General features: G+C 39.6%; 4 protein-coding genes and 1 pseudogene across 5 annotated transcripts in view; 4 read left to right on the top strand and 1 right to left on the bottom strand.

Annotated features, from left to right (window-relative positions):
• The window catches only part of LOC145462922 (uncharacterized), a 6,071-nt gene extending 2,695 nt beyond the window's left edge, over positions 1 to 3,376 (top strand). The window contains exon 1 of the mRNA XM_081446592.1: positions 1 to 3,376. This exon is cut by the window's left edge and continues 2,695 nt beyond it. Within this exon, the coding sequence (XP_081302718.1) occupies positions 479 to 1,501 (1,023 nt within the window). The 5' untranslated portion in view covers positions 1 to 478 and the 3' untranslated portion in view covers positions 1,502 to 3,376.
• A 190-nt stretch (positions 3,377 to 3,566) lies between these two features.
• Positions 3,567 to 7,688, top strand: LOC145463227 (uncharacterized). The gene has a single exon (XM_081446961.1). The coding sequence runs from the start codon at positions 4,323 to 4,325 to the stop codon at positions 5,331 to 5,333; it is 1,011 nt and encodes a 336-aa protein (XP_081303087.1). The 5' UTR covers positions 3,567 to 4,322; the 3' UTR covers positions 5,334 to 7,688.
• Positions 7,689 to 8,074: 386 nt separating this feature from the next.
• Positions 8,075 to 10,903, top strand: LOC145463577 (uncharacterized). 2 transcript variants are annotated; one of them, XM_081447345.1, is made up of 4 exons: positions 8,075 to 8,865; positions 9,261 to 9,447; positions 10,023 to 10,221; positions 10,650 to 10,903. In XM_081447345.1, the coding sequence occupies exons 2-4, from the start codon at positions 9,343 to 9,345 to the stop codon at positions 10,901 to 10,903; spliced, it is 558 nt and encodes a 185-aa protein (XP_081303471.1). In that variant the 5' UTR covers positions 8,075 to 8,865; positions 9,261 to 9,342. The 2 variants fall into 2 exon arrangements, with proteins under 2 accessions (XP_081303471.1, XP_081303470.1); XM_081447344.1 differs by having other exon boundaries at positions 8,075 to 9,447.
• Positions 10,904 to 11,471: 568 nt separating this feature from the next.
• Positions 11,472 to 13,173, bottom strand: LOC145463576 (GDP-fucose protein O-fucosyltransferase 4-like; annotated as a pseudogene).
• Positions 13,174 to 13,823: 650 nt separating this feature from the next.
• LOC145463795 (uncharacterized) lies at positions 13,824 to 23,572 on the top strand. The gene is made up of 9 exons (XM_081447592.1): positions 13,824 to 13,862; positions 17,063 to 17,170; positions 18,783 to 19,057; positions 19,395 to 19,791; positions 20,026 to 20,145; positions 20,697 to 20,847; positions 21,278 to 21,365; positions 22,012 to 22,061; positions 22,664 to 23,572. Exons 1-9 carry the CDS (start codon positions 13,824 to 13,826, stop codon positions 23,044 to 23,046), a joined length of 1,611 nt encoding a protein of 536 aa, XP_081303718.1. The 3' UTR covers positions 23,047 to 23,572.
• The last annotated feature ends 1,097 nt before the right edge of the window (positions 23,573 to 24,669 follow it).

The raw sequence follows: 24,669 nt of genomic DNA, 5'->3' as shown, positions 1-24,669 counted from the left end.
GAAAACGATAACGAGATATTTCCGCACTCCAGGGGCGAAACAGATTCGTGGTAAGTTTCGAATCCAAAGCTAGAATTCAGCCTTTAGCTGGATAGGTTCTCGGTAACACGACTTGAGAAACTATTGTGTGCTAGCGAGTACACAAGAGATCGGTTCTTCGAATTTGAAAGCACAATGATTGACAGCTGTATAGTTTTTGGCCGTTCAGTATTCATCAGTCATTGATCATTTTAAACGTGTTTGGTCAGAAACGGTCTAATGATCATCTATTAAATTCATGTCTGTAGTAATGTCTAGCTAATAAGCATAGTTAAAGAAAACTACAATTAGCTGCCTTCCAACTCAAGGAAAGACAATCAAAACCAGCAACAATCAGAGGAAGATCGACGATTAATAGTTTGAAAATTGTCATTCTAAATCATTTTGCACCCTGAGAAGGTAAATTTGGTAGGACGTTTCGGAGACACAATACAAAGCAATGAATAACAGCACTTTGCCGTCTAATTCATCATCAGCGGACTTCAAGTTCTTTCTTTACACACAGCTCGCTACTGGCATCTCCTTGGCAGTTCTATCACCAATAACAATCACGAGTAATGTGTTATTATTACTCACTATCTCGAAGGATCCTCTCAAATGCTTCCGAGCTCCAGCTACGTATCTCATCATCGCTTTAGCCTTGGTCGACTTAGCGACGGGCCTGCTTGTTGAGCCTTTCTTTGTAATGTATCGTGTGGCTAGTTATATGCAATGGTCCTCTACACCAGGAGAGCCATACAACAGTTTGAGCCAAATTGCAACTTGGATTTCCACCGTGGTCCTCAACACGTCGTTTCTGTTTGTTCTGGGTCTTATTTGGTCGCAGTTTCTTGCCATAACATACCCGCGTCACCATCACTCAGTCGTGACAACACGTACGATCTTCGGGTTTGTTGGGTTCTCGCTCGTTTACTTCACCGGATTTGCGTTGCTGCAGTTCGCGGGAGTTTCCACGTTTACCTTGTTGCAAGTAGACCTGCACCTTCACGCAACACCTGTCACGATCTTGCTCATAATCGGTTGTGGCATGCTTTTGAAGTCGTTTCATCGATATGCCACAGCGTCTCGTGAGTTTGTGGTTGCGCGCAGCCAAGAGGATCGAGACAAGATCAGGCCTCTATCGAAACAAATAAACGAGAGACAGTTTACGATTGTAATCTTACTGTTATCAGGAATTCTCATATTGTGCACTCTGCCTCATATCATTACTGTCCATATCATCTTTTACAAGAAGCAGGAAACTCTACAAGAGAGCCTCGATTTGTGGGCCGCGACCACTCTCGCGGACGAAATGATGTTTCTGAAGGTGGCATTAGATGCGTTCATCTACGCGTGGAGACTGAAAAAATACCGAAGGTCGTTGAAACTAGTGATTACTTGCCAAACACATCAAGCCGAATCTGTAGCCCTTGAAATGACAACAGTGACGAACAATGCTCAAAGTTTAAGCCGTTGTCACTGACCTGAAACGATTTAAGACAGACTCCAAACACTTTCCACTGTCAGTTGGGCGGTGATTTATGCTGGCTGGATGTTGTACTGTAATTTTATCGAAAGGACGCCAAAAACTGATGCGAGGCTGCTACGGTGCTCGCAAGACTGAGATACCGTTTTAGACAAGTGGAACCATTGAAATGTAACCTCTATTGCAACTGGCCTTTATCGAAGAGCTGGTTCTTTTCTCCAGGATTAATTAATTAATCGAACCAAACCGAAATAGTAAGACTCATGATTAATCGACATCACTCTAGTCGTTCGATTGTTTTTTTTTTTCATTGCTTTGGCAATCAAACACAATCGAACTCTACCAAAGTTTTGGTGAGTTCGATTACCGAACTAAATCGAACCAATCTAACTGAATTGGTTCGATTTTGTTCGAATAAAAGCGCACAAATACCGATATAAACTATGTTCATTTATATAACATATATTTTTATTACTGTAAGAAATTCAAAAGTCCATAAGATGTAGGAGATAATACTACGCGAAACATTAACAGCATAGCAAACTGAATGAAACCGCCCTGGTAATAAAAAGTCCCGGGCGGGTTAAAACTCCGTTAAAACTGCGTTTTGAGTAACGTGGCCTTTTGTTAGGAAATTTCATGCTAAGAAAAGGCGCTAATTCTTCTTTATTCAATCATTGTTTACTACTTGGTAGATATTACATTTACTCCTGTAAGTAATTACATTTATTTCATCATGCATTTATTACATTTAATCCTCAATAGAATACGTTAATCAGGTTAGATGCAATTTAAAAATAGAAAAACACGTTTCAATTGTTACAGGAACACAAAACGCATTCCAACAGAAGGGCACAAAATACTCCAGTCATTAAAACGCCCTGATCTCTCCTTTGACCTGTTGTTTAAACAGCAATTTACTTGAATGATATTTAGGTTCTCCTTTTGCCAAAGGAACAACTTTACTTCAGTATTTCATGACCCTATATTTCGCTTTCTTTCCTTTTTCTTTAGTTTTTGTTGTATATTTACTTTTGTCCGTTGTTAGAACAATGTGTTAGTGGCAGTAGTAATATTGTATCTGTTAGCTGTATTATTTTTAGTTTTGACCCTATTAGTCGTATTGTCGTTAATTAGAATCGATTCTTGGTAAAAAAAAAAAAAGGTATGTTAGTATTTTAGATATTGCTAGTATTGTAAGCAATGTTGATTGCTATTGTAATTTGTAAGTAATGCTTGTGATGCAAGTAAGTTTAGTCTCGTAATATTGTAAATTGCAAAAACAGAAAGAAAAAAGAAAAGGCGCCATTTATCAACATCTTACTGCGTCTGCGGATATGTTGCTTAAGCTTATTATTATCATTATCATTATTATTATGCCTTAGTTATTTCGACATGGACACTCGTGTTGTTGGGCTTCAAGATCACAAATAACTTGGAGACTTGTAGGAAATCTAGGTGAGCTTTCAAACACGTCTTTGCGACCCTTATAAACGGAGACAAACATTCTCTTGACTGTCATGTGAGGAGTACCACATGCAGGGGTAGTGTTTATCTCAGGTAGACTCCAGTGAGCATATATAAATGAATGGAAAATGTACAGCGAGGACCTGACAGCAAAATAAGTGTTACACTCGTAGCTTGTTCATTTTAAAACTGTTCTTTGCATGTATATAGTCCAAGATAAAAAAGCAGCAGGTCGATCTCAATGAATTGAGCGGCGAGCGGCGAATTCGTGAGAAGGGAGAAGAGATTTGCATATTAGATTAATCATTTCTATATCCCTGTTAAGTTTCGTTCGTGCATATGATCTGCATTAAAGAAAAAACTGCTTTGTGTCCAGTCTAGGGATTCTCTTGTGGTTCGTTTACATCACACTAGGTTCAATTCTTAAAAGAAATTGACATTCAAAACGAGAGAAAACCCAGTTTAGTCGGACTTGCCGACGACCAACGTTATCATCACTGACAACTAATAGCGCCAGCTTGTTCCACAAAACTAGCAAATCGCTAAACTAGAACAATTTTAACGGAAGCCGACAAATTATAACCCGCAAAGAGGATCGTTCCCTATACGATATCTGATTAACTTTTAAACTGTCTTTTGAGATGAAAGATAAAAAGGGGTAACGTAAATAAAGACTGACTACAAATTTCGTAATTTAGAAGACAAACAAAGTTTGCTCCCTTTGTCAGTTTCCTTCGAGAATTTCAACACTTCAAGCAATTTTGCCTTTGAAATTATGTAGTATCTGCCAACAGTAAATGACAGCCCTTGACATCTTTTAATCGCAGCATCATATCGTTGACATGTATTGGTTGTTCCTGAACAAACACTCGGTAATCTTTGCATTCAGAAACAACAAAAGAAATGAAATTATTTTTTAACTGCCTTTTAAGTTGAACTCAGGAATATGTTTCGCAATCATTAGAAGAAAGAGCTGACCCGTCATCATCGGACTCGTACTGCATTTACATTGATCCTCTCTCGGTTGACTGAATTTTTATCGCAGGTCTAGGAACATGACGTGAATTTAAGTGGATGGCGATCGATATCCTATTTAAAAATCGCATAGCCACCGACAGCTGCGCCCTTTTCGTAATTCACGACCAAGTAATTTCGTTTCGTAGTAAGTTCTTTTGGCTGCAAATCGAAGGAATTGACAAGGTTTGGCGGAGAAAATTCACAATTACAAAACGTTACATTCTACCTCACAACTGACAACGACCACTTTGAAATCAAAGGTTATCCGGCTTCGCATCGCCACAAACTGCATTTAATTGTTTGAGGAAAAAGTTTTAGGCGACTGTATGACGCCATGAGTAACAGTACTAATTCTTATTTGACAGACCACAGATTTTATTTTTACACCCAGTTCGCTACTGGCATCTGTCTGGCGATTCTGTCACCTATAACAATAACTAGTAATGTGTTGTTACTGCTCACCATCTTCAAAGATCCTCTCAAGTGCTTCCGTGCACCAGCTACGTATTTCATCATCGCTTTAGCCTCAGTTGACTTAGCAACGGGCCTGCTTGTTGAACCTTTCTTTATAGTGTATCGTGTTGCAAGGTATGTAAAATGGTCCCCTACGCCAGGCGAGCCGTACAACACCCTACAACAATTTGGAGTTTGCTTGTCTTACGTGGGCCTCAACGCATCCTTTTTGCTTGTTCTTGGCCTCATTTTAACGCAGTACATCGCCATAACATACCCGCACCACTATCGCTCAGAAGTGACAACCCGCAGGGTCCTTGCTTGTGTTGGGTTCTCGTTGGTGTACTTTACCGGTTTCATTCTGTTGCAGTTCGTTGGGGTTGTCCAAGTGATATTATTTCAAGTAGATCTCCATCTTCACTCTACTCTGATAACGGTTTTGCTTATCCTTGGTTCCGCGATGCTTTTGAGATCATTTCGCCAATTCGCCAAAGTATCTCGTCGGCTCGGAGGCTTGCGCAATCTTGAGAATCGAGTTGAGGGCGGTTACGCGGGTACTCCTCGAACGAACAGAATTTGCGAGAAACAGTTTACGATTATAACCTTGATTTTATCAGGAATTCTCATCGTGTGCTCTCTTCCCCATCTTATCACCGTTCATATGAAGTTTTACACAAAACAGGAAACCTTGCAAGAGAAGCTTGACCTCTCTGCTGCGATCACTATCGCGGATGAAATGATGTTCGTCAAGGTGGCATTAGATGCGTTCATCTACGCGTGGAGACTAACCAAGTACCGGAGGTCGTTGAAACTAGTGCTTACCTGCCGTTCGAACCAAGTTACTTCTGAAGCCACTGAAGTAAGGACGATGGAAAATTTCACTGTTAAGTGAAAGAGCCTTGAAAGGCTTAGTGGCGTTACGTATTAAGCTCATCTCTCGACTTCTACCATTTGGCGTGAAGCTGGTACGAAACATTGATGAACAGAAACCTTGCAAATACAGTGAAATATCATCCAGTATTAGTAACCTATCATAATACGGACACCGTGCACTATATTACCGACCGTTTATTTGGTCTCAGAGAAATCATAAATCATAGATTATCTACCTCTACAATACGGACACCACTATAATAATCCTTAAACACCTGAGAAGTTCTGGAAATTTTCACTCCCTTTGTTCAGAAGATTGTTCTAAAATTCTCGACTCTGCTTCCACAAGCCGCTCCACTCTTTCAACTAGTAATGACAATAACCTCACCATGCCTGAGGAAGCTTTCTTGTTCATTATACGAACGCAACAAAGGAACACAATCTGAGAGAGGTAACAGGTAAACTTGCCCTGCCGAAGCCGCAAATATAAAAATTATTTTAAAACGAAGTTTCATTAGCAGTCAGAGTGGAGCCCTCTAACGGAAGACGCTCCACAGATAAAATCAACAACTTCCCTGAAATATCGGATTTCACACAGCAATCATGTAGCACAATTTAAAAGCATAAAATGTTCGCACCAAAAGCATGCCCAGTCATTGGACAAAAGGTTGTGGTTCCGTTTTTGATAATTCTATAATATGAAATGGGGTCTACTGAAGTCTTTTTGAGTAAAATGGAATCAAAGGGTGTCTTAACCATGAGATGTTGTTGCTGTGGTAGCTGGTTATACCGACAAGATGCCGACTAAAATTGTTCACCCATAATGGTCATTCATTTCTCTCGATAGAATGTCTAACATCATTTCGTGCTGAACTCATTGTTTTAACCGAAAGTAGTCTAGAAAGGGTTTGAATTTCTCTTTTCTTAAATTCAGACAGCTATACTATAGTGGTCAAAACGGTACAAACCACCACGGATTTAGCATAGGATCCACGCGTGCAATTTTAGATAAGCGGGAACGATCGACTAAAACGTCCATCAGTAACAATTTCTTACATCAAGCTGTCTGGAAGTATTGACATATGCAGCAAAGGCAGCTGATTGGAAGCAGAGGAGTCCAGAAGCAGCTGAAACATGTGTAAATAGTTCTGTTGAAGATTCATTAAGAGACCGTTTTGTGGTCAAAATTATAAACAGGATCGTGGAAAATGATCGCTCCTCTGTCCATGTCTTATCTTGCTCCAGGCTTTCATACTGCTGTCTCTTTTTTTGTTCTGACTTATTCTTTTGGTGCATGGCCAAACCTGAACTGATTTGAATTATACGCCTATGAACATTATATTGTTTTGATCTGCTTTCTTTCCTAGATACCAACCAATGAATCAGTACATAAGCTATATACAGTAATTAATGGTTCAGATCTCCAAGCGCGCAATATACAAAACAGTCTATCCAGGACTTATGAACAATTGAAAAAGGACATTTATGATTTCTCCTTCAGAATGACCACTGTATAATTCAAATTAGCATCCTAATTTCTAACTTGCCGTTAATCAGGGTGGCAACGAACTTTCAAAAAAGCTGGCCAGCCATTTAAACTCAGTGAGAACATCAAAGAGCTCGAGCCCCCTCCCCCTTCCCCCCAGGAGTGCGTCAAACTTTTGAATGCATTCAAAATCGTTGAATGCTATTAATATTAATTACAACTTTAAAAGACTCCGAGATAAACAAAATTAAAATCACTGTTTTGCTTTATATTTTCCATTAACGATCCTCCAAGTTCGTATCCTGCAGAGTGGATTCAAAGCTATTTAACAACTTCGCTCGTTAATTTCACACTAGTTGACGCAGCGTCCAGAACATAGTCTAAGGTTGAGGTGTAAAAGAAAAGAAAAGTCATGCACCTCACTTGATCGATTTAAATAACCAAAGAGCGATCGTGTAAGCTGAGTTGCTATGAACCGGTTGGGAAACTTCCTACAATCCTGTTTGCAAAGGAGAACAATTTATCACCTTTTTCTCTTAGAGGTAGGTCATACTTGCAATTATTCTTAATCAATTATTATTCTCTTACGAATAAAGTAAGCATCATAAACTTTTAAAACACTTTTTTCTTTTTCTTTTTTTTTCTTTAATTTACCAAAAATGTACGCCATTTAGATAAGGTATATATACAGGTATATCAAACATGTTAGGGCAGTGAACTGGTACTGAAATAAAAACAGGTATCAAGCATATTGGGGAAAATAAGCACTCAAAAAGAACGCATCCATTTAGTTTGAACTTGTTAAGAGTGATTGTTAGCCAAATATGTCAATCGCTGATCTAATTCTAAGCACTCAAGTTGCAACATCCTTGAGTCGTCCAAAGTAAAGTTGCTACCGTCATACATCGTATAGTAGATATATACCTTCGACCTTTGTGAATACCGTATAAGCGATGTGCGTGAAATATTTATACTTTTTGAACTTTAATTACCACGATTGAAAACCATCCACAACAATCTCAATACATTTTAGAATGCTATTGAGAAGTATGCGCTCGATAGCTTCAAAAATCCTCTCAAATGCTTCCGTGCACCGGCTACGTATTTCATTAATGCTGGCTTTGGTCGATTTAACAGCAGGCCTGATTGCTCCGCCTTTTTACATTTGAACGCCTTCCATTCGATAAAAAAATTCTGGGTTGATTTTCCGGAAATTTCCAGTGACGAATGGAATAGCATTTTGCGGAATGTCCCGAAAAGGGGACAACCTTGGGAGGTATACCAGAGGTATATCGAAATTTTTCGGAAATTTCTTGCCGGGAAATTCCGTTCCATTTTACTTTCTTCCCGGAAATTCATGAATTTTCGGTTGAATGGTTCGCTTTTCGCTTTTCGGAAATTCAACAATTTTCGGATTTTCTGGAAATTTTCCCAGGAAATTACCGCACCATTTGTCTCCGTTTCGAAAATTTTGCAATTTTTGGTTGAATGGATAGCGTCCAACATTTTAGAATCTTCTTGACAAGGCGGGTGCGGCTGGCAGGAAATCATTAATTGAGAGTGTTGTCGTCATCCTCCATCATATCCTCAGAGCTAAAATCAGAAGGAATGCGTTGCCATCGGTAAAGGAATTTGGGCCAGCATTAGTCAAATTATTACTTTCAGTTTTAGCGCTAAAAAATAAATTTTCGTGTTTCCGAACTAACTGCATATCATGCTATGTTTGGTTTCCTGTTTGACTGATTTCACGTGTTTACACATCGCTTTCTTTACTGCTACATGAATCCAAAGGTTATTTGAAATCTTCCGCTTAAGATGTCGGCCTCTCCGAGCTTACACTATTTAAATTAACTACAATAATCACCATGGGGAATCACATGCATGTCATCAGGCAGTCTATTTCTTATCAGTATTATAATGTCTAATGAGGACATTCTCAGTTGGGCGCTTCACTGAGCTATTCCGGCATTTTCTTGAAACAGGTGCTTGTCTTGATAGTTGGCGAAACGGCAGCCTCTCTTCGACTGAAGGCATCAAAAGTGCCTGGAAGTCCCCTCTTTCCAGGGTAGGTAAGCTATTTGGTATAACACTAGATTAAAGCGGGCAGTACGTCGAATCGTAGAGCAAATTAATTCCTCAGCTTCCCATAAGTGCGCTGTGTCTAATAAGCGCCTTTTAAAAGTGTTTTTGTTAAAAATCGGCCTTATTCCAAAACAGCGTCCCGATCATCAATAAGCACTTCAATGGGTGCTTTGTTTAGACTGGAAGTTCACGAGTGCGAGAGACGCGTGCAAACAAGAGGCGCGAAGCTAGGTTTACGAGCCTTGAAGGGAAACGAGTGCTGTGATTATGCCGGACCGTATTGTTAGAAATAAAACTGTCTTGTTATCAGCTATAAGCAGGCAGGTTTGGGACGAAATACCTCAATTAAAGATTGCTCAATTTTTCTTTTTGTTTCAGCAAAACGACCTTTGTTCATTCCACTATCTCATATAATTACCCAGCTCTTGCCAACACAACTGAGCTGGTTTTATTTTTTAAAATGCCAAGTTACATGGTCTACGAACAATACAGTTCAAACGGATCCCGTTCCCCTAATAACGTCAGTGAGTCACAAGATGGAAACTTTCGCTTCGTGACGTTTAAGGTAAGTAAATTTAAAATCAAACAAATTACTTCTTACTTTTACCAGTTAAAACATGAAACTGTAGCTCCAACAAATATGGGCTCTAACGACGTTGCGTTTGGTATTTTCGGAGAGGTGTTTAAGGAAATGAGTTTAGCTAATACTGAGTAGATAGCCTGCGATTAAGCGAAGACTCGTGGGCTTCGAAAGAGCTATGCAGAGTTTCCCCTCACAAATATATTTAGCCGTCCTCCTAAGAACCTCGCGCCATTCTACCATTTTATTATATGGCTAGCCCCGTGAGCGGCAAAGATGAACCGAATCTTGCGCTGCATTTGCTGGCTACCCGAGCGGGCAATATGGCGCTATCTTGCCCACTCAGGATTACCCGCTGTGTCCAGCAAGAAATAAGCGTTCTTTTACCATATAATACATCCTTCATTGACCAAGCTTGTTCGGTCAAGATGGTTGGATATTGGCTTCGTTTATTTTTGCGTGTTTTTGGACCTCTTGGCCAATTAATATTCAGCCATCTTGACCGAACAAACTTGGTCAATAACCTATAACACTGTAGTTCACTATGTTACTTTCAACAGTTCAAGAGACTGCTGACCTCTGAGCATGTGGACATACAAGTTGCAGTTCATGTAAATCAAGACGATGGTTTTGATGATGGTTCATTTCATAACGCGCCGTGTGTGGTAAGCCTGAGATACCAAAATGAAAATCCATGCGGATCAGCGACTCTAGAACACACTGAGGTGGCCATGACACAAATTTCATTCTACAGTCCAGGTAAAAATATGTTACGGAACAAAGAATGAACCTTAAAACAAATGGCTAACTCTTTCAAATATGCATCGTTTCCTGATGCGCACCTGATTGCTCAAGTACAAAAGACGCCTTTCGCTTTTGTCTAATCAAGTTTTTTTAGTAGAGACTGGCCGAGGTCTATTCATTCCCGTGAACTTGTCTGACTACGCCACGGTTCACTTTTAATGTATTTAACGACAGCCTGTATGTGGTAGACAAAAGCTCGCCTCACCACCCCTTTCTTCGTCGAATATTTTGCTCTCGCTCAAATTTGGGAACGGCCAGAAAGCTGAAAAAGCCCCAAGTACGCCAGCGCTATGCAGGCTAGTCGCTCACGAAAGAGAAATCTTGTTAGCGACCGATCATGGAAAGAAGAATATTTGAAATTCCTGTTTATCTTTCTCTTGTAGAGTGCGACGGTTTTGGGGCACTTAATCACTTATTAGGAGGAACGAAAGACAGCCAGATAACAGCATCCTCTAGTCACATTAGAAACTCTCCGCCTTATAGCGCAAAATTCGAAGAAGACCTCAGCGGTTGGAAGCCACTCAGGGGATCTGGGGGAGAATTACACACAGTCCATTTCATACAAATTGATCTGAGATATGTGATTCAAACTAAATTTGTGGTGAGTTTTTCTCACACTAAGACTTGTAAAGCTTGAATCAAAAACAATATTTTATCTCATAAACGTGGCCAGCGATGGGTCAGTTGGGGCAGCCGCATGACAGATCAACCTAGCCTGCGTGGCAGGCGTAAAGGTAGGGAGAGGGGAAAACTAGAAGCGCGATCCCTTAGCCACGCAGTGTAACATCCACCATGAGGCCACGCCGCTTTATATTTTATCCTTATTGTTTATTTATGTAATTGTTAGGGCCTCTAGTGACATCAGTTTTATTCTTTGTACACACTGAATGAGAAACCCTGTTGTAGCCTGTGTACATCCGCCTCATTCCCTCAAAAGAAATGATTTTTTTGAGGGGAGGGGAGGGGGCGGATGTACACAGGCTACCCTGTTGTCAGGTTGCCATTAAGAATATGTTTTTTCAAGTTTTCATAAGACGTCCAAAGGAAATGGCCTAAGGTTTTATCCCCCAGTCTTCAAAACGTCTTGCCTTGCAAGCTATTGGTTGAAGACCATCCTTGTGGATTTTTCCTTCTGAAAGTGCAACACACATTTGGCAATGTAATGGATATTTCGGCCTCCAGTATTTCTAAGCTCCAATAGCTGTTCACGTTATATTGCCGATTCCTTTCGACTTCCACTCTAAGTATTTGTTATACTCAGTCTCGTTCGTGCCTAGAAATTTTAGGTAATCGGCCAAATGTTTTGGACTCTTGAAATCACCTACTTTGATGACAGAGTGCCGCAGATTTCCGGGCAGGAACTCGTCTAGTTTGTCCGTGCTCATTACCACAGGAACCGAGCCGGCATCCAGAGCATTGGTTAGCTGATCATCAACAAAATAATCGCAGTCCTGATTAAAGAATACCAGAGTAAACTTGTACCTTTTGGCTAGTTCTGTTTTGAGTTGTTTAAAGTTTTTGCCATTTCTTGAGCCGTAAATCCCAACTAGATCATCTTTGTTCTTAAGACAGGCTCCATAAGAATCGACCTGGACAAAATTCATCAGCTGTCTAATGTATTCAGTCCGTACAGGCTCACAGTTCGAAAATGCCCGTCTTTTTCCCCAGCAGGTAGTGGTGGTGTTAGCTTCGGCAACGAACAAAAAGGTTGAGGAAAATCATAATCTAAACGATAACTTGTCAACAAACTGAATTTGGACATAAACGTAGCGTTGGTTAATAGCGGTGTATATACCGGGTTTTCTAGTGTCATCACAATCCACGGCACAGATTCCATTGAAGGCATCATGTGTGAGTCTCTGGCATGGACGACGAAGCCGTCGGCGTCGCTCGCTCGGGATCTGTCACCCGTGACTTCACAAGGCACAGGGCATTCACCTTTCTTCCATGCCAGCTTTCTATTCATATGCTCTCCAAAGTACGTCGGCCAGAAAATGATAAGCCATGGCTTCGTTTGGTTGGGTAACATTTCAAAAACCCTGGCCGATCCTGACATATTACTGGTAGGTCCTTCCACCTCCTTCTGATTCTCCTTATCAGACTTAACCGGGAGATTTTCTGCTGTTAAGTAATTTGCTTCAAATTGCCATAACAGTATTGTCCAGAATATAAGGCAAAGTAGGAACTTTTAGGCGAAGGATTTCCTAGCCATGTTGACACACATCTCGATGTACTCATTTATATGCACCTGTTGAAAGACATATGTGAGGTCAAGATGGCTCGATATCGGTCAAGTTCATTTTTAGCGTGTTTATGGACCGAGACGGAGTCGAGGTCCACAAACTCCCAAAAGAAGGAACGAGGCCAATATCGAACTATCTTGACCGAAAAAGCTTGGTCACTAAAGTATTTATTATGTGGCTTTCGGGGTAATTTTTCTTGCGGGACACGATAGTCCCGAGCGGACAAGATAGTGCCATTTTGCCCGCTCGGGTAGCCAATCACAGCGTAGGGTTTGGTTCATCTTGCCCGCTCACAGAGCTAGCCATATGATAGATTTCCATATTAGACACAAGAATGTCGGAGGTCGGATGCGAAAACGTCTGTGAACAGTATTTAAAAGCCTGTAATTAACAATTCATTAACTGCTACACCAATCGGAGAAATTGAAAATATGGATATTCTACGTGTTGAAGACATTTGATGGGTAATAAGTACAATCGAACCTCTCCACAACGGACCCCTGGGGAACCGAGGAAAGTGGCGGTTGTAGATAGGTGCGCTTGAGATATTTGTCGAAATGTCCTCGCAAAAATTTACAGAGCCCAATTGGCCTGTCCCGATTGTACTTGGCAACTTTTGAGCAACTTTTTGCGGTTCTAGAAACCAAGAGCAAGTTTTGTCTTTCTGAGCAATTTTTGAGCAAAACATAGGTTTAGAGCACATATGAAGCACCAAAAAGCGAACGATTTCATGAAAACCTCTATTTATGCGAATTTCTTGAATGTTTATCAACCTTTTGAAGTTGGAACACATAACCTATTACTTGACAACGTTGGGCATGACGTCAAATGAACCATGTGTTTTGTTCCGTTTGACTAGGTTTCAAGCTATTTTTCTTAACGGATGTTAGTAATTATTGTGAAGAACGAAAAATAAATCTTTTAGTTAACGTCTATATAAAAATTATCAAGAAATTTAGGAAGCAACTTTTTAGATTTTGGCGATTTTTTAGCCACTTTTTGGCATTCCATTGAGCAACTGCCTCCGTGATACACCAAAATGGGGGCCGGAAAATAATGTAACCAACTGGAACTTACTTTGGTTATCTAGGCCACTGATTATCTGTACTGCTGCTACTTTACACTACACAAATGGCTAAAAATCACGAGATGAGTATTTATTTTTCGACAAACGCGATCGTAGCTCTATGTCACACACCGCCACAACTCTGAAAAACGAAGGACGCTGTTGAGCTGAAAAGCTGTCACTATATTTACATTTCACACCTCTTATGCCTGGTGAGGATAAAAACTCTGGTGGCTCTTTAGTACTCGATGACGTCACGTGAAACCCATCTATACGGTTACTCCCAGGTTACTCCAGACTTCTCCCAACTGCCCGCGTGCATCCATAACTCAAGAGTCATGTAGCAGTTCTCTCGATAACTTTTAAGGGAATAATAGTAGACAACAGAAACAATGTACTACGCCCTAAAGCAATAACAGCTGGCACAATAATAAATTAATTAGTAGCAGCTTATGAGAGCTACTACTTGTTTTATTTGTGGTTGACGACAAAGTTCAGGTCTTTCTGGAGTACTGGATGCAAATGAATCGCATTGTATTTACCTTTTTTATCTCTTTCGTTGTAGTTTAGAACAGTATTTTATGTTATCTTTATTTCTTTTGTATTACGCCATCTGCGACCAGTATCAACAGATGGAACTCAAATTTCTCACAATGAACGATGAAGGAAAACAAAGCATCCTATTGGCTGGTTAAAACACGCTACCAGTTGACTTGATCTGCTTTCTAAAATTAACAACGAAAATTCGTTTCTTCGAATTAAATAAAATGTAAGCAGACAAAGTCTAAGTACTTCATTAAGTTTAGTAAACATATTAGCTTGGCGAAAGTCAAAACAATGTTCACATTGCCAAAACTCCTAGCTATACTAAACACAAGCTTTGCAGCTGATATGAAACTGTCGTGTTACTTATGCCGACAGGCGAACATGTACACTCTTTTTTTATTTTATAAGAACATCTAATTTTGGAGCTGAGGCTGAACGTTCTTACATTTTTTTGCGATCTGAGGCTGAAAACGTTCTTAAGACGTTCTTAAATTTACATGGTATACTTTGTATCACCTGATGACTTTGATGATGTGGAAGTTATTTTGGAACAGTTATAAATAATCGGCGTTGTCTTCGGCGCCTTTCATACATTATCAACAATTTAACTCGACGAATATTAAAAAAGAACAAATTTTCGCTTAAGCATCACAAACCTACCAACAATAACATTCTTAGCTTTTCATTTCGAATAAAAATAATGCTACTTATTATCCAACTGCAGCGAATGCCGTCCAAATAACAGTACAAATGTACAGCGATATTGCACAGTTATTTGTACTGTAGAAAACCTGTTTGCCGGACACATCGACGCGCCCACGCAAAACTGTCAAATTCTTCCTCTTTCACTGTGAAATTTATTGACTACAGCAGTTGGATAATCTCTTTTTATAGATGTTTCGGTGTGTTGTATCGCTGTATATTTTTACGCGTTGTTTGTATTTTGACTCGCCCTACGGTCTCGTCAAAATACGGCACAACTCGTAAAAATATACAGCGATACTACACACCAAAACATCTAATAGGATGTATGTAATCGATACACTTACCACAAGTCATAAAGATGCATTAGCTTCGTCCTTTAATGCACAGCGAATGATTCTATCGGTTTCGAAATGATCACCAAAACTTAGAACAAAACGGTACGCTTCAGGATCAGCCTGTGTCGTCTGTGCTTCGTCTTAACATGCTGATTATCAACATCTTACTGTGTCGGCGTCAGCTGATGCTTGTGCTTAAGCGCTAGTTAGTTTATGAAACCCTTCAAAGTTCTCTGTTGTATGTTTTCGTTCGCTTTTTTGGCCTTGACCGTGCACAAAACACAATAGTTGTTTACTCCTTACTGAGAAACTAACCAATAGAAACGTATTGGTTACGTAATTCATGCATAGTGTATGAGCGCAAAACAAAAGATTGTGCACGGTCGTGGACCTTCCAACATAAATCTTGGCATCTTTGTTTGCTCCTTTGATGTTTACCGGGCTTCATAACCAGTCCCCTCTACTAACTATGTTAAAACCAACCTTTAAAGTCCGATTCCATTGGGTTTTTTTTTCTCTGTTTATTTCTTCTGATCTTCTGATTGTTATTCATAGACTGTCCATTGACGTTACATGCAGGTGTTATATTTTAGTTTCGCCCAAGAAAGTCACGCAATTCACACAGCGTTAAAAGCTATGCTATGTGAAAATAAATTCCGTGCTTTTAATCTTTTTTTCTTCTGTATTTGCCCTTCTGGTTGTATATAGGGCCAAAGCCAGAAAAAAGTATACGGGCTAGGGTGTCTACGATGCCTATAAAAAAACGAAAGAAACTAACAACAGGGCCGAGGCAAGTGCTGCGGCCCTGCTATAACGAAGATTTGACAATACATTCGTTACTTTGGCTTCCAGACATTTAGTAGTGGTAATTTCCATTCCACAACTGTGTTCATCGATTGTAATGAAACGTGCGAGGAAGATCACCACCCGGGGAGGACTCCCTCAGAAAAAAGACGGGAACGCTCGTCGGAAATTTTGAAAAGGACCCCTTATATCGGAGTCTCCCCCCGGGAATAACCAGTCCCAAATAAGCTGTTCGTTTGACCGGGAACTTAAAATCTGACAAAACTTCCAAAGCTGATTACAACATCTTCTCCATGTCCCATTGTTTTACGGATGGTTGTTTATTTGTCCGTCGAGAGATGAGGGGAGATTCATAAATTAGAAAAAGCCCCCGCCCCTTCTACATGAACTTAATAGGGAGTTTAAGAAAAGCACGACGCCAACGGCAACGGGAACGTCGCTAAACAAGAGGTTTAATGAACAGAACAATGGCTGTGCACGTGCGTTATAATTCTTGGTACATGTCTTTGCCGTCCTCTGCAAAACAACAACGTGAAATGACCAAATTCTACGTTGCCATTTTTAAACCGACGTTGTCCTCGTCGTCGCCGTCGTCGTTTCTTAAACTCCGTAATAATTACACAACGGTCTCTCATAAGACACCAACCAACAATGGTAATCTGAGAACATTCTTGGTCAAAGTTGTAGTTGTTCATTGCGTTGAAAAAAATAATAAAAAAGCTTTCTCGTTTGTCCAAGCTATATCAGCAACGATCGAAATGCGCCGACTACAGCTGTTGAAAACCAACCAATTGTAACCAGTCGACATCATCGCCTAATAAGGACTGCCAGTATAGAGTCGATCCATGAAACAAGTGACTACATCGTGAGCAACGATAATACTATGATGTAAACATTATTGGTGTTTTAAAAGAGTTTTCTTTTTAAATTTTACTTCGGACAGGCGCAGTCCAAAATCATTTATTTATTCATAGTATCCCTCTAAAATTTTTTTTTTTTCCGTGCTGAATCTCCCTTTCATCGCAAGATAGATATTTATGTAAAACAATAAGTTAACATGGTGTAACATGATTTACTGACATGATTTACTCTTGCAGGCTGCAGTTCAAGGTTTGTCTCCAAAGATTCCAACTGACAAGTTAGTTTTAATACTTAGTGAGGATGGAGTGGAGTGGACAGAAAAGAAAACTGCCATTGAAACAGGGGTAAGGAACGTGAAAATTTAAACAATGGAATCAAAGGGGATCAAATAATCACTACCACGCGAGACTAATTAATTTAAGACTGAAAGCAAGAGATTGTGATCATGCTCTCTTGCTGAAAGGTATGTAGTTTTTAAATTTCAAAACCGTGAGGGAAACACACAAAGTGTGACCTGGTGACGTTTAAGTCATGGGAACGAGGTTGCCGAAGAAGTTTTCATTGGATCAGAAGCTGGTCTGGTGCTGGTCTCGGCTCGTATTAACAACATCGACACAGTTTCCGATGTCCTAACAGCCTGCTTTCCGTGTGCCTCAACTTGCGATTGTTGAAGTCGATCTTTATTTCATCGCAAAGTAGAAGCGCTAGCATATTTTAGAATAGCTTGGGATATCATATGACGACATTCACACCATTTGTTTTATATCATAAGATTGTAATTTTGAAGTTAACTTTTCTTAATTGCAGAGCGAGTTTTAACTGTCGTAGTTTGTAGATTTCTTTTATTTAGCCAATTGTCGGAAGATGGCAAACTTTCTAAATAACAAGTTCCTGTTTAATAAAAGTCTAACGAAGTATTTATTTTGGCCTAGGAAATACTCGCACTTCCCAAGGGAAATTTGTATACTAATATATTTTCTGTATGTTATTAAAACCTATTGTAGCTTTGCTCCATATTTTCAACACTTTGTTCCCAATTTGTTTAAAATCAGTGCCTTCTTCATCTTAATTAAAACTTAACTTTCTTTCAATACAAAGTTAGGAAAAATAGACGTCTTGATATAGGTCCGTTTACTAAACGTTTGAAATGTCCTTATTTAAGTTATTCCTTAGAATACAGAATTTTGCACATGTAAACAGAACTAGCTTATTTTAAATTCTTTTGTTCCTGAGCTCTAGGACAGCTGAAACTACCTCATAAGATGGAAACGAACTAATTAATATTCCTGCTCACATATAAAGTTTATGAATATGTCATGTAGTGGTTAATTACAAGCCATTGTAATGAATAGAGGCTTCTGAGAATAGTCCAGACTCGTACACATCTGTTGTAGCCTCCGAACGATATTTAAAAAATTCCTGAGCTAGCTTGGTCTGATTCCTTGTACAAGACAGTTCTAAAATCCGTTTGGTGACAGCAAGGAATAAGTACTAAAGAGACTAAACAGGTTTTTGGACACTGACTATGATAATAACTTTAAATGTTTAAAATAGCAAAAATTGGATCTTCGTCGGTTTGGGATGACGGGAAGAGTTCCTATTATGATTTTCATCAGAACTGGCGTTATAATCGTTTAGGTGACTGGAACAGGAACAGTGAAGGAACAATTGTCTGATCGATTTATTACATGCAAAGGTTTCACGAACATCAACTTTCGATGAAGAGCCCGCCATGACAAGACTAGTGTTACAGTAGTTTCCGTTGATATTTTTTCGGTGATTTTTTTTATCCTTACCCAGTCCCCCTCAAACCTGCCTGAGGTGGTAGAAGACTCGCACGAAATTCATCCTAGCAAAATCTAACTCATCTAACGTTGAGTCTTATATTAAGCTTCCCAGAGATCGATGAGTAGTAATGCCTATTTTGTTTTTTTCTTGCATTTTTACCCTGTCAAGGTTGATCGAAGCGCTGGAAGCACTGTAACAGTAATAAAAATATTCAAGTTCACAACCACTGCTCGTTTCGTTCGGTTCGTCCTTCCTCCTTTTCAGAATCCTGGAGGAGAACAACCTGTTTACAAGGTAGAGTTGTATGGCTGCCCAGACGAAGGGAAAACAAATGGTAAAGGCAAAAAAGGTAAAGACAATAGAAAGGAATACACTAGAACTGAAAAGCCAAAGGCTTACATAGATCTAAGTCTTGTATCGCTTTCACTCGTCCCGCTTTCTCAGTAACACTCATTAAGTCGGGTCTGTTTCCGTAATCTCGTCCACCTTTTTGAACAACTATGCCTGAGAAATGTTTTGACGAGAAGTTAAGATTTAATGGGCGAATCGTCCTCAAAGAAATTCTTAACAGCTTAAGACGTTGCTTTAATCTGAAAATAGTCCAACGGATTACGCGCCTTCCTTTGAAGTGTTAAATTAAAATTGGTCTCACATTAAGCATCCAACCTAAGATTGACATAAAACGGCTCATCTCTACAACAACAAAAACAAGCAAATTGGAACATTCTCTTCTAGCCTGGATTTTAGCCTTACTGTTTTGAAACTTCTCTAGATATTGAGTAGTCGAGCGGAAAGGCTTCAATCAAAACAAAAACACTGCACAGACATTCTTCATTCTTCTTTGCTTAAGTTATTACCTTACTATTTAGTACTCCACCCGGCCGGAAGACTGCTAGTTCTAGAAGAGATCAGAATTTTTTACGAAATTAAAAATAAAAACAACCAGAGCTTTTTTATAATTTGGTGTGTGGTTTTCATCGCAGTTTCAGTGCCCGTGGGAGTAGGAATGGAATCAGGTATCATAACTGATAACCAGCTCACCTCGTCCTCAAACCAAGGCCCTGAATATGGAGCCCAGTACTCCAGGTTGAATTTACGGTTAGGGGCAGGAGCGTGGTGCGCGGCATCATGTGACTCATCTGAGTTTTTACAAATTGACCTTGGTCAAGTCTATCTTGTAACGAATATTGAAATGGGAATTGAATCTGAGATAGTGTTCTTAGGTTTGCCTGACAGAATAAAAGGTGTGACGAGATTCCATGTTGTGTTTCTAAGCCAATTTTTGTAATGACCAGCAAGAGAAAAACAACATAAGGAAGCTAGCGGGTCTTGAAATGAGTGGCTGAGTTAGGAATAAAGTTACATCCCTTCAAGTAATTGACAATACCATTTTGTGATCTTTTACATGAAGTTGGAAGTACAGAGCAAACATGACGATTCAGGAGACACAAACTCTGTGTTGTCATTCTACTTTGAGTACAGCGCTGATGGAGCATTATGGGAACACTACACAGCTAATGGAGCAAACAAGGTACCGAGTTAAAAATATCTCGTGCGCATTCCCCATAAGACATCTGTCCTTTCCTGCGACAGCTACTTGACCATTTACACATTTAAAGTAGATGACCGCTAACAAGTATCATCCTCAAGTTATCAAGGATCACATTTTACTTCTGTAAAAAGTAAGAAACAACAGACATTTTGGCTAAGGAAATAGTCGTATAAACTTTTTTTCCTGAATTCTACATCAAAGTCGTTGCACTAAATGGAGTTTCATTCTGCATGTACAGTCACTTTCTGTAGCCAAAGCGATTGCAAGTCAGTTACTTCCTTATTTTGATATCGTGTTCAGTCCATCACTGGCCTACGGCTTCTTTGGTCAGCACAGCAATGATAAATGCAGGTGATGTGATATAATAAGAATTAAAACCCAAAAACTATAGGATTTCAAAAACATTTTCCTTTCGGATGAGTCGCAATTTTGGTTCATTGTGAAAATTAAAAGGAGTCCTTCCCCCCCCCTCCCCCCCCCCCCAAAAAAAGAAAAAAATACAGACCTCCTTTTTCTGGATTTCTTTTTAGCTTTTTGTGGGAAGTCCTGTGCGAAACCTGGCTGTTCGACACAAACTGTTGTTCCCAGTTCACGCGCACTTTGTTCGATTTCGACCTCAGACGGACGAGTGTAACAACATGGCGTGTATGAGAGTGGAACTCTTCTGGTACCCAAATCCCGGTAAATGCAAAAGAAAATAAATAGAAGTCGTTCTTCCTTGAATGGCAGTCAAAGACCGTACTGAACCGTTTCAAATTATTCCTTTCCAATAACAAAGGCCTATTAGTATTGTGCACAATTAATATTAATCACTGACCTCTGAAACTCACACAAAGAACATCAGTTAATGGATCAGAGAGATGATGTTTCTTTGACCAATCAGCAGCAAAAGATGTAAACCAGAAATATTTCTGAACTTTTCGACAGTTTCGGCTTTGATTGCAAGTCTTCATTGCTTGAAGCCGTTATGTTCCGTAGCTGTTTACTGAATACGTTGAAATCTAACCTCGTCATTGGCGTGATAATTACCATCGACATTTAGTAGTTGTAGATATTTTCATTTTTTCATTCGTTTATCTATTTACTAACCAAAACAATTTATCTCTTGTAGATCCTGAAAGTCCAGTTATTTTCGCACGAAGTTTTCTGCTGGAAGAATCTACCAATACGATGTTTGTTTGTAAAACAGAAGTTAAAAAGTAGGAAACTGTTATGCTTAATCACACGACTCGTAATTGTTTCTTTTGTACATTTATAGAATAGTAATTAATTTATTTGGAATTTATTCACCTGTAGTAGTTACCAAACGTGGTGGATAAACTATGAGCGTTGCTGTCGTTTGGAAATAAATTCGAATCATTTGCCATATGAATCTAGCTCCGAAAGATTCCAAACATTTCGAAACAGGGGCAAATGGTATGGAAATTTCCAGAAAATCCGGAAATTGTTGAATTTCCGAAAAGCGAACCATTGAACCGAAAATTCGGGAAATTCCGAGAGGAAAGTCAAAATCGAACGGAAGTTCACGGTAAGAAATTTCCAAAAATTTCGGTATACCTCGCAAGGTTGTCGTCTTTTTCGGAATTTCCGCAAAATGCCTTTCTACTTCTCACTGGAATTTCCGGAAATTCAAACCGAAATATTCCCTCTAATGGAAAGCGCCCATATTTAGTTATCGGTAGTTATTTTGCCTTAATCCATTAATTTAACAATCACTTTATATCAAGTGGGAAGACATCCAGAACTATTTTTGTATGCACCATAAAACAAGTTAGGATATATGCTGTGATAATAATGTAACAACAATGTCAACAATTTCAAAAATTATGTGTATTTCTTGTTCAGATCTGAAAGTCATTGCAGAGGAAGCAACGACGGCGGTGAAACTTGGAAAGGTAAAAACTACATGCATATGTTAATAAAACGTAGCTCAATAATTTATCAGATTAAAGAAACAGTGGATCGAGGCTGACAGGTCTCACTATGAGTTGTATTCATTGTAACGGTTGATTTGGGAATGACAACGTTCTTTCGAGGAAAAGGCCTGTTGTCGAATTTCTAGGTTGTAAGCGTAACATAGCACTTTTCTCTTCTGGTGTGAGAAATTAAAACGTTGTTACTAAGTGACCTGGCGTCTCAATATAACGCCATGCCCAAGGTTTCAATTTTCTGTGTAACGTGACAGAGAATTACTACCTCGTTCCAAGTGAGGGAAAAGACCATGGGAACGAGTCGGGAGAAAATTAAAAATATAAAACTCTTTCATTTCTTTCAGGAAGAATATCATGTAAAAGAGGTGTTGTTTCTTAGTTTTTTTCACACTGAAGCAAACGTTAATAGTCTCTCAGATATCTCATCAATCCAACAGCTCAGCTTGGGAATTGTACAGTTCCTGTCTCCTGAGCGGGAGGGGAGACAACATTTGCTACGTGTGTAAATAATTATCAGGACGCCCAACAAAGGAACCGTTGTTAAAGCTTTCCTGTTTCATTCCTAGATCTGCATCAGAACGTTTTGATTGTCCTTGCCTATAACCCAATCGATAACGTTTACTACGGTATCTCCACCAACAAAAAGACGTTTCTGCGAAGCAAGTCTTTCCCGTTTTTTACTTGGAATGGAATCTCAAACAACATTTGGTTCAGAGTGAAGGGTTCTCCGTCATTAATTACAGCCACTGAAGTACCGTTCATTCCTGCGTTGCCGGGAAGTGTGCATGAACCATTTGCAGCCTTAACCCTGCCACCTTTTAGTGTTTCACTGAAGCGGCGACGACGATCTGTTGCGCATATTGATATTTGGGGATGTAATTATCTTACCGTTCTTTATTACTTCTCATCGTGTAATATTCTACACTGGGTATCGTTATTCATGACATAGTAAAAACGTATGGGAAATCGCTCTGGCCTGGGACAAATAGACGAGTGCAGCTAGATTAAACCCGAGTTACTCGTTGGGTGGAAGGGTGGGTCGCAAACCTCTTCGTTTTCGCAGCTTCGAGTAGAGTGATGGGGTTTCTTTGAAACTGTCATTCGTATAATCCTCAGGGTATCAATTACCAATGGAATTTAAGTTTGCATACTTGCAGCAATGTTTGTAAAACTACATTGAACTATTTATCAACAGTTGAAATTAACCGCCATAGCGAGCTGGTAAAGGTGACGTTTCGAGTGTTAGCACTTCGCTTGAATCCTCCACGTACAGGAAAAAAAGATGGCGGCTGTACATTTTACCCCAACACCATGTGAACCGTACACAGCCCAGAAAGTACAAGGAAAACCATGTTATTGCAATACTTGTCTCTGTGCTAACGACATGTGTATGTTAGGTTTGAAGACGTTAGAACATTTATGTACGTTTTTATGAGTGTTGTTAAAGTTTTCGCGCGCTAAGAATTATGGGTAAATGTACCAGTCGCCATCTATTTTTTTCCTTGGAAGGATTGTTTCCAATGACAAATAACCTGCGTAGCAGACGTTAAACGAGGGAGGGGGAGGCAAAGCGCGGATGGAAGAAGGGCGCCTGCAACGCAGGCTAACTGACGAAAGGCTAACGCTCGCAACTTGAGCGACTTATTTACTTATTCACTTATTTATTTACTTCTTTCAACTTAGCTACGTGCTTCACTTGACCGCTGATGCAGCACAATGGCCGGCTTCTTTAGAAACTAGTAACTTTGCATATTTTTATTTTTAATTTTTTTTTTTTGGAACTTTGCATATTGTTCAACGTAATTTTTGTCTGGGTATATTTTTTCCAGCTTCATCTCAAGGACTTCTTTTTAAACCAAGTGGCGCGATTGTTTGGAAGTTGGTTTATTCTTGGATCGATTATTCTTACGGTATGACACTGTGGTGTGGCTTCTACCATACTGAGGGAGGTGAAAAATAATCTGAGACGCTCGCTACCCAAAAGGGAATACTGTGATGCGTTTAAATAGGGTGCATTAATTCGGGTGGCATCGCGACCCGCCTAATAAAAGAAATTGCGCCACAAAACGATAAAGGCCAAAACGGATATGAAGAAATAAAAACAACAAGAATGCAATGAACCAGCTCAAGACAAAATTAAAACGTGGTACAAAATCAGAAGAAAAAAAACCCACTGTTCTGTGGTTATACTCAGAAATTCTTAATAAGCAGCTTCATATTTATCTTCTCCTAGTCCTTTCCCAAGGCTTCCATGTAATGTGGCCTATATACGATTCCTGAACAAGCTTTCTCTCCTGGTGTGCTTATTTTTCCCAAATTTAATCAGTCGCAAATCCGAAAACATAATACTAATTATAGCGTGATGAGATATGATATCGAGCAAGGAATATAAAAAGCGTCGGTATTGTGATTGGCACCGCTTCGACTAGTTGATACAAAACAAACTGAGCCAAGGTCTTTTGTAGCTAACAACTGAGGTTTACACAAGCATTTGCGATTTGATCTTGCTCAGAGTAATTTAGCTGCAATATAATGCATGGGGTGCACTGCATGCCGAGTCCTCTAAGGGGTA

This window comes from Orbicella franksi, chromosome 12 (assembly GCF_964199315.1).
Source record: "Orbicella franksi chromosome 12, jaOrbFran1.1, whole genome shotgun sequence".
Taxonomy (NCBI): Eukaryota; Metazoa; Cnidaria; class Anthozoa; order Scleractinia; family Merulinidae; genus Orbicella; species Orbicella franksi.
The sequence above is the reverse complement of the archived record's forward strand: the minus strand, read 5'-3'. Positions and strand labels throughout refer to the sequence as shown.